The sequence below is a fragment of the Falco punctatus genome, assembly GCF_963210335.1.
Source record: "Falco punctatus genome assembly, chromosome: 1".
Lineage (NCBI taxonomy): Eukaryota > Metazoa > Chordata > Aves > Falconiformes > Falconidae > Falco > Falco punctatus.
Window position 1 is genome coordinate 48,229,759 of NC_137580.1, and position 14,076 is coordinate 48,243,834.

General features: G+C 38.5%; 1 protein-coding gene across 1 annotated transcript in view; it reads left to right on the forward strand.

The window, feature by feature from the left end:
- The window catches only part of HGFAC (HGF activator), a 48,664-nt gene that overhangs the window by 24,992 nt on the left and 9,596 nt on the right, over positions 1-14,076 (forward strand). Inside the window, exons 8-10 of the mRNA XM_080411276.1 lie at positions 8,728-8,902; positions 12,037-12,122; positions 13,074-13,314. Coding sequence (XP_080267402.1) covers positions 8,728-8,902; positions 12,037-12,122; positions 13,074-13,314 — 502 coding nt within the window. The remainder of the gene's footprint in view (positions 1-8,727; positions 8,903-12,036; positions 12,123-13,073; positions 13,315-14,076) is intronic.

Below are 14,076 nucleotides of genomic sequence, written 5' to 3' on the forward strand. Positions count from 1 at the left end.
AGAAAAGAAAACAATCCGTTTCATAGACATAAGTACCCCAAAATGTTATTGGGCTGCGATGTTTGATGCCTCTCTGATGTCTGCTGCCCTTGACTTCTACAAAGAATAACCAGCCTTCATATGTTTCTAGTGGAAAACTGGCTAATTTGTCTTGACATCACACTCACAAATATTAATGAATGAAGTGCCATCCTGGGCCAGATCACAAGTCTAAGTACTACTGCAGCTCAAGCACTGGTGAAGTAGAGGGTGACTGAGGAGTAATGTAAGTAGCAGGCAATTACTGAGAAATACTTCTTGTAATTGAGGATTTTCTTAGCAGATGGCTGGACCATCATGTTTGATAGACCTTTACCTGCTTTCCATGAATTTGTCTAAACTCTTTAAAAAAAATCCTTTATGCTTTTCCCTTTCACAGCATGCCGTGTCAAGAAGTTCCAGATTTTAAATAGATGTGATGAGAAACAGTATTTTCTATTGTTACCTTAAAACCTACTGCCTGGTAATTTCATTTCCCTGCTTAGAACAGTGAGTAACAGAGAATAATCATAACTTTTGTGATTTTACAGATACCTATTTATCTGTCCATTAGTTATTTCTTTTTTTGGACTACAGGGTCCCTGTCAGTACTCAAAAATCATCTTTTCACTGATCTTAAAATTCTTTTGCAAACAATCATTATATATACATATATATATATATTGCCAAGCCATTACCATAATGACAATGCATCACCTAGCAAATTATGAGCTGACTTAAAAAAACATATGGGAGGTAATAAATGTAGCATAGGAGATATCTATAAGAAAGGAGATTGATATAGAAAAGACAGCTTTTAATATAGATTTCTATTCTTTGTAGTAATACATTATTTTCTAGCTCTTCAAGAAGAAACCTTCGGTACTAAAGAAAGAACTGCCATTTAAAAAAACATTCTGAGACAGTTGATATGCATAAGCTTTCAGTGAAATTTAATTTCAAACGAAATTAGATACATCATCAACAAATCCCTCCCCAAACATGCTGTTTAAAATTTCTCAAGGATCCATTTTTAATTAAGTTTAATTCATAATAATTGCCCTTAAATATGCACTTATTTTCAGAAATAAGGATTTTGTATTAAGAGAGTAGCCACATTCACTTTGGAGAGAGAGTTCTTGCTGAGAGAACTCTGAATCCAGGCTTTAGGTGAAGATTCAAACTCAGGTACCCAACCATGAGTAGCAATAGTTGTCTCTTTGGACAGGGAGTTACAAAAAGGGCCCAGACCCAGCCACTTTGGTGGTGATAAATATGAGGAAGAAGTGACACCTGAGAAGGTTGTGAGCATGATACTTTATCTCTGGCCCAAGTTGGTATAGGGAGTGGAGAGGAAACTTTTTGGGAGGTGTTTCAGAAATATTTAGCCTCATTGGAGGTGATAACTTCTGACAAACAGTTATAAACCTATAATTGTAGTTGCAAAATTACTTTGACATTTCATGTTTCTTTGAACAGACAGGAGCCATGGCAGACGGGTTGGGTGAATACAGAGGGACACATAGCTAAAGAAAGAGGGGAAGCATTTTGGACAGAGGACAGATAATTCATTATAATAAGTGTTTATGCAGATGTTAAAGGCAGTTGAAGGTGAAGGAAGGAGATGTAGAATTATTTCTTTAAGGGATTGGTGCCTTTAGGTTTCCGTGGTTGAAAACCCACTATGGCATTCACCTTACGTTGACCTTAATTGATATGCAAGTGGAAACTAATATATATTTTGCCCCATTTCCCGGACAAAAACACTTCCTTCTCCTTAGCATTGCTTTGGTACTGTGTTTGGGTGTGGGTTGTTAGTAAATTTGGGGAGTCATTTGTATTTTTAGGTTTATTCTCGATTTATTGGAGGGTATGTTAGCTGGGTACCTTTATTCTGCTTAATTAGTTGACAAGCCTTTTCCTGAAACATTTAGTCTCTATAGGTGGCTTTGTTGTGTTACTGTTGATCAGAGGAATAGCTGGTAATCATGTCTAGATAACTGAGGTGGGGTATAACACTACATATTTCAATGGTTCATCAGCTTTCAGCTGGATTTTAAGGAGTCTAGAGTTACCCTAATCATTGGGCGGTACACTGTTCCTGACGGCTAGCCGGGGTTTATTTCTGGCCTGTTTGTTGTACTAGGACTCAGCAACAGTTTGGGGTGGAACTATTTGTGAAAAATAAGGTAGTTGTGTGATAAAGTAAGTCAGTGGGTTGGATGAGTTGTGGCAGATTTTGGTGCTTTTCGTGATTAAAGAAGAGGTAGAAAGTGGCACATGGAAAGCCTGTTTGGATTTGTGTCACTATGGTTGTGGGTTGCAGTAGATGGTGGGTTTGGGACTATTGGGATGACTGCACAGAGGATTATATGCCTTGAGTTTTCTTGGGATTAAGGTTTAAGTAGCAATAATGTTTTTGCTAGTATTTTGGTTATGATGAAGTATGAAGTTGTGGAAGGTATATTTGAATACGTTTTGTGTTTTCTAGAGGTGGGTTTTCTTTCATGTTAGGCTGTGGGTAATGGAATTATAGGGGTACCCTAGCTTTAAAGAAAGTATGAGTTGGAGTGCTAACTGTGGAAGGTTTATGGTTATGTAAGGAGATGTGGTGGTGTGTGTCAGAAGTAGGCTGAAGATTTTTAGAAAAGGAAGATGACAGAATAGCTGAATATATAACTACATACAGAAAAAAAAACAACCTTGGCCACATTTTTGGGGGTTAAACCAGGGGAGTTTGAGGCAATAAAAGAAGTAAAAAAGACGGAACCCCCACCTCTTTAGTGGTTGTTTTACTGAAATGGGATGTTTGCAGTTTTCTACTGAAAAAGGTACTTCAGCATAGGAAATTCAGCTCTGGAGGCTGGAGGGAGTGTTTTAAATCTTTTACTTCTAAAGAAAGCAGAAGATAATGAGTCTTAACTTCCTGATTTATGTTTACCAATGTTATCTATAATCTACTAGAATGCTTTTGGATTAGTGTTTAGTTTTTTATTTTCTAGGATCCCAGGGGAAGAAAAAAATGGAGTGAAGTACAATAACAAGCTCTGTTGGCTGACAGTAATAAGGGAGTATTCAACCAGTCAGTCCCCCACTGAGCTTGGATAAGCAAGTCTGCTAATAAGAGTTGAAGAGGAGTTGTAAGTGGAGCTGAGATGCTCCGTGTTCCTTACATGTATGGAGCATTGGGATTAGTAATAAAACTAGGATGAAAAAGGACAGTATTCCTCCATGATTGTGGAAGAATGGATGGAATAGCAGATAAAAAAGCATCATTATGGTTTGATATGGCTTGGAGAGTTAAGTTTTTTGAAGGGGTAAATTTTTATGGGTCTCCTGGGAGATTGCATGAGGATAGGGCAAGAGATAATAAGGCAAGGATAATGAAGAGAAAGCCTAGGGCGCTGTTGCAGAAATTGTAGTGGTGGGTTGCATTTTTGTCAGATTTTGAATTATTTCAGAATAATTCAAATAATGGTGGAGTTACATGGAGAAAAACTAGGTCTAGTAGACTGTCGCCTGCAATGATAAACAGTCGAAGGGATTGAAAGATGAAGTGAGTGAGCATGGCATTATCAACTAAGAATCCACCTCTTACACTAAGTGCCAGTATAGGGGACAGTGAACAGGAGACTAGCAATAACTGTGACTTTGCAGAATATTAATTATAAGGTGTCATTTATGGAGGTGATAGATGCGAGCAATAAGAGAGAAGCTACTCTGATCTTCCAGTTTTATTTACAGGATTAGGAAAATAAAGATTTTGGATGATATAGAGAAAAATGCAAACAAGGAAGGGAGCATCATTTGCATGGAGGTTATGGATTAGTCATTTACATTTGACATCTTGGCAAATGTGGGCTAGACAGGAGAAAGCTAACAAGCTCTACTGTTAGCAGTATAGCATACAGCAAGGATTAACTCTTTAAGGATTGAGTGATAAGGCAAATACCAAGGAATAAGCAAAATATTCTCCAGCCAGAGCAGGAGTAGGTTTGAGATCAACAGACAACTTATTTATTTTTACAAAGAAATGGTTTTTCCAGATGTTGGTAGGCACTAAGGTTTCTAAGATGCCTTCTGTGTTCCTACAGTGGTGCCTTTTTAGATTACAAGTCTTTGTTTTAATCCTAGTATAAAGTAATACAATTAATATTGGCAGCTGCTAATATGAAGCAGCTGCTTAGTCCTTACTCTTATGATAGAGTGCCTGACTTGGCAGCTGTGTTAGTTATTGGGTGCTGGTTAATTCGAAGCCATAAAGGTGTTTTTTAATCCTACTTTTTTATTTATTTGAGACATGACAGTGGTAATGGCTAGTTATGTTTTACAGGGGGCAAACCTTCTTTTGAAGTGTGAGGGGATTGACATCTCTCAATCCACTCAATCTGTTTTGCTATGTAATTGTCAGTTAGGAAGGTGGTTGAAGGGAAGATACAGTAGACATGGTACAGCAGCTTACAGGCTTTCAGCTCACCCCCTGCATTACTGCAAAAATCTCCATTGCATTGTTTGTCTCTGCCTGCTTTCTGCCACCAGCCCATGCTGGGTGCTTCAGGTGCTCCAGAGACACCCCACCTCCCCTCTCATTACTGGCTTTCTCCAGAGCAACTGCTCATCCACTGACCGTCATTCATGACTATACAGTCTGTTTCTTTTCCTATCCAGAGACTTACCTTGGGTCATACTCCTAAAACATAAAGACCTACAGGTATATTGAAAAGAATGAAAGCTTTCATTAAGAATTAGGTGCTAATTAGGTGCTCAGATACTCTTGAAAATCTCGTAAGGTAGTACATGCAACAGGTTCTTTCCCTGTCAAAGTAATACAGCACTGAGATTTGTTTGTTGCTGCTGGAATTCCCTTACCTATTGACATTGGTCCTTTTAGCTCTATACAGCTACCTATTTGATTGCATTTATGACTCTGTAAATCATAACTATTGTGCTAGAATTGAAGATAATCAATAGAAAAATGAAGTGGAAAAAGAACCAATCCTTACTTTTTTTCTACAATACTACTTCTCTAAGCTATAAGAAAATACTGGCAGAATTTATATATTTCTGGATTTAAACCTTTATGTGGAAGAACTCATCTTACTGAGAAGGTAGATTTGTACATTAACTTTTATAACAAGCATAAATCTCAGTTGATCTAAGTATTTTCAAGTATGAAGGTACAAAGATACATTGAATAATAAGTACATTTTCTGAAGAACTCTTCCATCAGGATGATTAATAATTAAGACACTGGAGAGGACCTTTTGTAAAGGCAATTGTAAACAAAAAGGGGGCTTACCTTCATCTAACATCGTATTTAATAAAAGCATTACAGGTTGGTCAGGGATAAAACAAAGCAGTACTGAATGAAAGGGTTACTTAAAACTATCCTGTCCCAGGATTAGGACCATCGGGGAAAAATATATCTTTATTAACAGGATAAAACAGCTTATGTGTATCTGGAAGGAAAATACAGTCAAAGATCAAAAACATCATGAAAATTCCTAATGAGATGTTTGGGAAAAAAGAAAATCTAAAAGATACGTTGTTTTCTATAGAAAGACTTCCAAAAGAAACTCATGAAAATGTTCAAGTATGTAACTACAGAACTTGAAACAAGATCTGGTGACAAAAAGTCTTGTGAAGTGTTTTCAGGAAGTTAGCAATTAGAACTGGTTGGATAACTGCTATTTCAGGTTGCTTTTAATTTTAAGACCTGAAACTGCTTTCCACTGAAATATTAAAAGGCAAAGAATTGGTGTGACATGCTGATAAAATATGCCATCCTAACACAACTGGAATGTTTTATGTGAGCTATTTAAACCTTTTGGATTTTAAAAATAAATCATAACAGGAAATTATTTCTAGTTTTAAATTTTAATGGCTTTTTTTTTTTTCTGAGAAGAAACAAACAGTGATGATAGTGGCATAGGTCTGCAGGGTAACTTGAATCTGCATTTGCATCAAAACTTTCATAATCTGAAAGTTTAGGCCATTTCTACTCTTAACATAGTGATTGGCAGTGCCGCAGGGAAGTGAATGAACAAGAGGAATACATATATTATGCCCTCCATTACTTTCTTCCACATAAGAAAATGTTTCAGAGTTATAAGAAGTTGCAGAAGCTATAAAGAATTGAGAAGGAACGATTCCCAGTCAAAAGTAATCCATTAAGAACTGTTGAAAGCAGACCACCTACACACCGTTTCTGACAAAGAGGGAAAAAAAGATTTTTTTTCAATGTTGTAATAGTTCAAGAAAGAGTATTAGAAGCAAAAGATCTATCTGACTGTGATAGTTGCAGAGATTTTTTTGAAAACTGTTTGTCCTGAATTATAGGCGATAAAGCATATTAGGCTTTGCATATACTTTTCAATGGCCTTAGATACATAAGAAATCGCCCTTTAATGAACGGTGCTGTGAGTACCATGGTGCTACTGCAAGCCAGTCAAATAAAGCTTGCTGGAGTGGAGAACAGGCCAATGGAAAGCTACTAATAAAAGAACTGTGTTAACCTTGATGCTTTTCCACAAGATACTAGATGAAGTCACTTTACTCCTGCGCCCAAAATACACCTTATAAAACCAGAAAGAAACAAAAACCTGCCTAAGAGGTATTACTGTTCCTCTCAACAAGTCCAATACATAACCTAGGCTTCTTAGTTACAGAAGGAGAACATGAGGGGTAATTTAGAAAGGGGCCAAATTCTTCCAGTTATAATCTTCTGGCAGCTTTAGCTATAAGCAGCAGACCTGACAAAACAGAGATGCATTGGACTGTAAGCCTGGCAGGGATGAGCACAACCTGTAAACACCATCTGCAAGCTGTCCAAACCATTGGTATTGCAGAATATGGCCCTGGTTCTGCACTGAAACAGAATCTCTTGTTTCATCCTCATAAACTAGGCAACACTAAATAATTTCTGAATGTAATAAATACAGTACAAATAAAACCAGCACCTGGCACTTCCCTGGATAAATGAAAGAATTTAGCGTACAGCATTATGGTGGTATTTTCATGACACTGTTTCAGGCAAACAAAGCAGCATAACTTGCAGCTTGCCCAGAAAATAAATGGCAGGGCTGCCAAGAAATGGTTACGATTGCTAGCAGTACAAATTACAGACAAATTATTTTCTGTGAGTTCCTAGATTATGGTTGTTAAAATATGAGTTTGATTTAATGTTATATTCATGTTATAAAGGCAATTTGATTCAGGGTGCAGGTGGGAGAAAATGTTGGCTCATCACTTCAGAATTGTCTGCCAGGCCAAGCTAGAAAGCAAATTTTGCGAAGTATTTGTATGCTAATGCACACTGAAATTCTTGCACCAATCTTCTTGACCTTCAGCTCCCAAATTTATGCCATATGCTTGATTGTGGGTTTGAGGTCTGTTGCTACACTGATGACTTGGAAGCATTACTATTCAGTGCTGTGATTCACTATTTCAGCGCTGGTTGTATGCCCCAGTTCATGTGCCACCTTATTCTGTCAAAATAAACAGATCTTTGGCAATAGCTGTGTGCACTGTGTGGTGTGATAGATCATCTTCACAGTGTGTTTTTCAACAGTCAGGCAGTATCATGATGTTATATATTTAAGTATGTTTATAAGTTTAGAAGAAGATTCCACCAGTCTTACAGATGTCAAGGATAAGTCACACTGACATGGCTGGATAAGAAAACCTCTGACACTCAGTGACAATTAATCTTCTTTGTACATTAGATGGTTTTGTGTTTCCTTTGGGATACTCTGAGCTGTGTTTTGAGGTGTAGACTTTCTGCTCAGTGTAGCTATTTGTATACAAATGCATCCACATATGTTTTTCAGCCATAAGGCTGGTATGTGCTGTTGATAGATCTTGGCAGCTGAGTATACAGGTCATAGAATATGTATGTGTCAGACCTATCAGAAGAAGTAACCCATGTGCAGGTGACAAAGAAATGAGCTGTGAACAAGAAAATTCACCCTACTTGGTTTTTTTATGCAAAATTGATGTACTTGAAATATGTAGCTACATATATATAATATACATGGGTATAGTGGGTATATATATGGGTATGTATGAGGCCATAAAAAGAAGTATTTTCCAAAACCAGGTCATTTAAGCACTTGCTGGCAGGGCAGGATTTTTTTCACCGCTTTGCAACACAGATACCTCTATCTGAGCTGCTTGACTTAAGCTCCCTTTATTGTCAATGGAGATTCAGTCAGTGTAGAACGTATGGCAAGATTAATCTCATCTTAAAAAAGTCACCTCAAACAGGCTGGATCAGTTTGGTGCTAGAAATGCCTGTTTCTCTTAATTGACTAAAAAGGGAGTCTCCAGTGATGAGCTCAGTTGTGTCTAAAATTAGACAGGAGGAACCCCAACCATATTGCTGACTTTGCTGCAGATTGCTGACTAAAATCTTCCATACACAATACACATTTTAGGTCTAATTTTCTGCCATGCTGCCTGTTGAAGAGTTATTTGTGCATGTGTAAGATGAGGCTAACTCACTACTAATTTTAAACAGAAGTTTTAACTGCTTGGGCTCTTTATTTATTAAAAAAAATAATCTCATTTGATGCACTCAATTCCTGTGAAAGGTGAAAGGCGCTATACAGAACTGGACCCACTGGCTCTCATTTTGGGACTTCAGCTGTGAAGTAATTATTTAACAGGTAATTAGCAGTGATTCCTGACCAGTTTCTTATGCTTTGCCAGTTCCTAGCCATCGGTGCTATGTTGGCAATGGCACGGAGTACAGAGGTACAGCAAAGACGACCATTTCTGGACACAGCTGCTTGCCTTGGGATTCAGACTTGCTTTACGAAGAGCTTCATGTCAACAGCACCGAGAAAGCAGTACAGCTTGGCTTGGGGCCCTTCTCTTACTGCAGGTGGGGGAAGTTCTCATTTGCCCTGTATTTGTAGATAAAGAGATGTATTGTGAAAGGGAGAAAGGTCAGGAATCTCAAAGCAAGTTGTCTAGGAAAAGCTAAACTGACTTAACAGACTGACCCAAGGGTTGTTAAGTGTACGGAAGACCAGATCTGGTAGATAGGCTAGATCTAAAGCTGGGTCTGCTGGAAGAAACTCAGAACCAAAATAATTTTGGAAATTCCAGGTCCTTTTTTTTCCTGGGGTTTTATTATTTTCAAATGAGAACATATTGCAAAACTTTTGAAATTATTCATAAATTCAAAAGGAGAAAGAAATGCAGTAGCCAAATTGAAATGGTTAACTTTTTATTTCTAACTCTTAAATTGTGAAATACATAACATAAAGGAAAATATTTTCAAAAATGGAAAGTTATTTGAAAATCAAAAATCAAAGCACTAGATTTCAGTGATGTGGAAATAACATGTCAAATTTCTTTTCTGGATTTCTTCCAAAGCAAAACTATTGTCAAATAAGATTCAACTGTTTCAGTTTTGATTGAATCACATATCACAGAATCACAGAATGGTCAGGGTTGGAAGGCACCTCTGGAGATCATTTATTACAACCCCCTGATAAAGCAGGTTCTCCTACAGCAGGTTGCACAGAATCACATCCAGATGGGTTTTGAATGTCTCCAGAGCAGGGGACTCCACAGCCTCTCTGAGCAGCCTGTTCCAGTGCTCTGTCACCCTCAAAGGAAAGAAGTTCTTCCTCATATTCAGAAGAAACTTCTTCTGTTTCAGTTTGTGCTCATTGTCCCCTTTCCTGTCGCTGGGCACCACTGAGAAGAGCCTGGCCCCAGCCTCCTGACACTTGCCCTTAAGGTATTTGTAGGCCTTGACAAGATCCCCTCTCAGTCTTCTCTCCTCCAGGCTAAACAGCCCCAGCTCCCTCAGCCTTCCCTCATCAGGGAGATGCTCCAGTCCCCTCATCATCTTTGTAGCCTCTGCTGGACCCTCTCCAGTAGTTCCCTGTTTGTCTTGAACTGGGGAGCCCAGCACTGGACACAGCACTGCAGATGCGGCCTCACCAGGGCAGAGCAGAGGGGGAGGATCACCTCCCTCCACCTGCTGGCCATGGTCCTCCTAATGCCCCCCAGGATACCATTGGCCTTGCTGGCCACCAGGGCACACTGCTGGGCCATGGGCAACTTGCTGTTTGTCAGGACTCCCAGGTCCTTCTCCACAGAGCTGCCTTCCAGCAGGTCAGCCCCAGCCTGTGCTAGTGCACGGGGCTGTCCCTTTCCAGGCAGGACCCTACACTGGCCTTTGCTGAACTTCATTAGATTCCTCTCCATATATTGATAAACTACATTTCTGCTGAAGTTTTCTGTTCAGCAATAGCAAAAGTAGCTTGTGGCATATAGGTTTGTGCTTTCTCGTCAGTCACTTTATGATCCCCCTGTCTCTGAGGTCTCCATGAGATCAATGAATATCCACAATTAAAGGAAATGTTTCCATTTAGAGAGAATCCTGGAGATGAACAAATGCTTGAAGCAGAAAACGTTAGGTAGTTCTCCATAAATTACTGGTTAATGCCTAGGTTTGTTTGGTGGTGGTTGGTTTTGTTGTTTTTTGTTTTGTTTTGTTTTGGGTTTTTTTTGTGTGTGTGTGTGTGTTTTATTTTTTTTTCATGAAAGTTAGACCAGTATTTCAGGAAAATCAGATTATTCCCAATTTGTTTGATGTTAAAAAGCATGCATGCATGTTGAAAGTATCTTCTATATCTAACACAAACTAATAATAAGCAGTTGCTACACCCTCCCTTAACCCAGATCAACTTGCTTTCCAAGGCTTAATTCTGATTCAAGCACTTAGATATGAGTTTAATGGTGTCCCTGCACAGTATGGCAATTTATCGGGCACATATTTTATGCTTTGGTAAAACCGGATCCCTTCCATTTGCATCATTTAAGCACAATATTCACTTGCAGATTTGAAATGCAAAGAACAAAATGGTGTAGGAGCTGCTGTGTTCGTGTTCTGCACGTGTTCTGAGAAAAGAGCTTTTCACTTTTTCGTCAGCTTGTTACAATTTCTGGGGATATCTCTGCTACACTATATAATCCCGCAGATATCTTCTTCCTTAAATAGTCTAATTTAGAAACACTGTTGGCAGAAGATGAGTCAATCTGTGTTGCTTCTTCAGTTCTGAGAATTTGAAAGTGCTTTAACCTTTTCCTGAAGAGCAGTCAGATCAAAAAAACCCCAACCATTTAAGGACCTTACAATAACAGCAAGTGCTTCTGATAAATCCAACTGAAATTAGAATTACTGTTTATCTGGATCCCTGAATTACCTTGTCTGTTTTTCCTGGCCTACTGCAGATCTTTCTGGGTCTTCAAAGTTCCCCTGTATTATTGGAGGAATAAACCGGGCAAATTTCTCGTTGCTTTTAAGGCATTGATTAAGACATTTAGATTGTACTATGGAGAAACCTTAATGGAATCAAACCAAAATCTGTTTAACACCAAGGTAACAAAGCACTAAACTGTCTCTGATATTCCCCACCCCCCACCCCCCCTTCTTTTGAGGAATACAGTATTTTTTATTCTTTTTTTTTACATAGTCTTTCATTTTTTCAGACTCTCCAGGGAATATGAACGTGAGCTTCACAAATTCATTTTTGCTAGTTATTCTTGTTACAGATTTTCTATGAAACTACCTGTGTTGGAATTTCCTCACTGGAAAAAAAAAAAAGAAATCTAAAAAAGAATCTATCCCATGGGATTTGGTCCTGAAAATAGCTGAGCTGATGTCTGTTAAAGCACTTCAGTGTGGGCTGTATTTAAACCATGTGAACATGCATCCCAGTACTTGTAGGCAAATTTTACAGGTGTTTAGTCATGTGTCTGTATTTCAGGTCCTAGAGAACCTTAGACTTGGTTAGCTTTACGCATGAAGAATTCTACTGAAGGGCTGCTCACCCATTTAGGGGTTAGCAGGTGCTTCAGCACTTTGTCAGATGGCTCAAAACCTGGTAGTCCTGTCAGTCCTCTGTATGGGGTAAAAGGAAAAAGCAGAAAACCTCTGGAAAGCTTGGAACAACATTGTGGTTAATGCTTGTAATTCCTCTCCCCTGAATTAATTAGAAATCCAGATGGTGATGAGAAACCATGGTGTTACATCATGAAGGACAACAGTTTGTCTTGGGAGTATTGTGACATTCCATCTTGTGGTATGTAAAGGCCCTCTTAAAATCCATGTTATGAATGATTTATTTTTAGAAAGATTTATTGATACAAGAACAAGCTTTCACTGTATAATTTTGAATGTTCTGCTCTTCCCAAGAATGTTGAATATTTTACTGTTTGCAGTAAATCAAATGACAACAACAGGCTTCTTGTGCATTTTTGGAGTTGTGATACAATCTGAGATTTTTGTCCTGAAATAACAGCAGTGTCACACTACTGCTTTCAGTCACAATCATCCCAATATCATCAAATTTTCTGCTAGAACATGTAAGATGTCAGAAATGATTGATGCTTTGGTACATATTGTCATCACTCAGGGAATTATGGGCCCAGGGAAGTGAATGGGACTCTGTGAGCAAATAGAGGACTGGATCCTGAAGATGTACGAGACATGGTATTTAATTCCAGAAACTAAAGATTCTGCTCTTCCCCTAAATTAATATTTAACTGTTGTTAATGTTGAAGCTGACCTTTAGAACAGAGTTGTAATCTGAAAAGTCAGTTTATAAAGTGGTCCTTTTGTTTCCTTTTTATGGTTCTAATGCATTTGATAGATGATCTTAACACAAACATCCTAGTCCTTGCTATTGCAATGGCAAAGCTCAGTCCAGAACCCAAAAATGAAGATGTGCTGTATCACGCATTCTGTTGTGTCTCCTCTGGTAGTGAAGGTTATATTTCTACTGGTAAATGAAACAGTGTCCGGCAGTGTTCACAGGTGCGTTCATTTAACACTAGTACACGTGTAGCCAGTGTTGGGAATAGGCATAGCTTTCCGTCTTGCAAGTCTCCTGAGGAAATGAACGAAATTCAATTTTATGTGAATGTTTAATGATAATTTAACAAACCTTTCTTTTTAAAGACTCTTGTAGAAGTCCCAGCCCTTAGAAATCACAAGGATTTATAGTCTGATGCCATATCCCTTTATATCTCAGCAAGCAGGGAAAGGAGGCCACCAGTTCCAGACAACGTAGATAGCTATGCCGTTACCAGAAGACCATGTGGGAGAAGACACAAAAAAAGAAGTTTTGTGAGACCTAGGATTATTGGGGGATCTTCATCTCTGCCTGGATCTCATCCCTGGACAGCAGCTATATATATTGGAGAGAGTTTCTGTGGTGGAAGCCTTATTCAGACTTGCTGGGTTGTGTCAGCAGCACACTGCTTTGCTAACAGGTAAACTCACCTGTTAGTATGACAGTAGATCCTCTCCTCTTCATAGTCACCATCTGCCCGTGACTCACAACAAACCTGAACTGAAACAAGTGAGAAAGCAGATGAGACTGTAAAAGACCAAGGTTTCAGAAGGAGTTCCTGGTGACTTGAACACCATTCATACCTAACAAATAGCTTGGAATCCTGTTATCTCATAAGCCCTTATCTTGTTCCTTAAGCAGTCTCAAAGAAGATAAATAACCCAATGGAGGGAATAAGGTATGGCAGAGCAGGACATAGAACCGGAGCTTGTTTGTGCAGGCATCTGCAGGGGGATATAAGCACTTCTCTTTTTCTCAGTTACCTTTTTGAATGTTTATGCCTGCTTTGAGATACAACAAAGATGACTATACTCACTGCTTTGTTTTCTTCAAAAAAGCTGAGTCAGCCAAGACAATAAATTACATTTGGTTGACAAAAATAGAGTGGCTGAGCTTCACAAAAAGCCAAAGGGAAGAACTGAACTGTTAAATTTTTGAGGCTGACTTCCTTAAGAGGTGTTTTGGAGTTTTTTTGAGTTTTTTTTTGTTTCCTGTGGGACACTGGAGAAAATGTTGACTATAAGATGCTCTTCTAAATATTTCCGATTTTACAAACGCTTTACACAAAAGTGTGCGAATACACTTTCTCTGATTTCAGTTAGATCACATCGATGGGAAAAATATTACATCATTTCATACCCATTGTTCCTTTGCTTAGTAAAGAAGCCAAGAGAAATAGAAA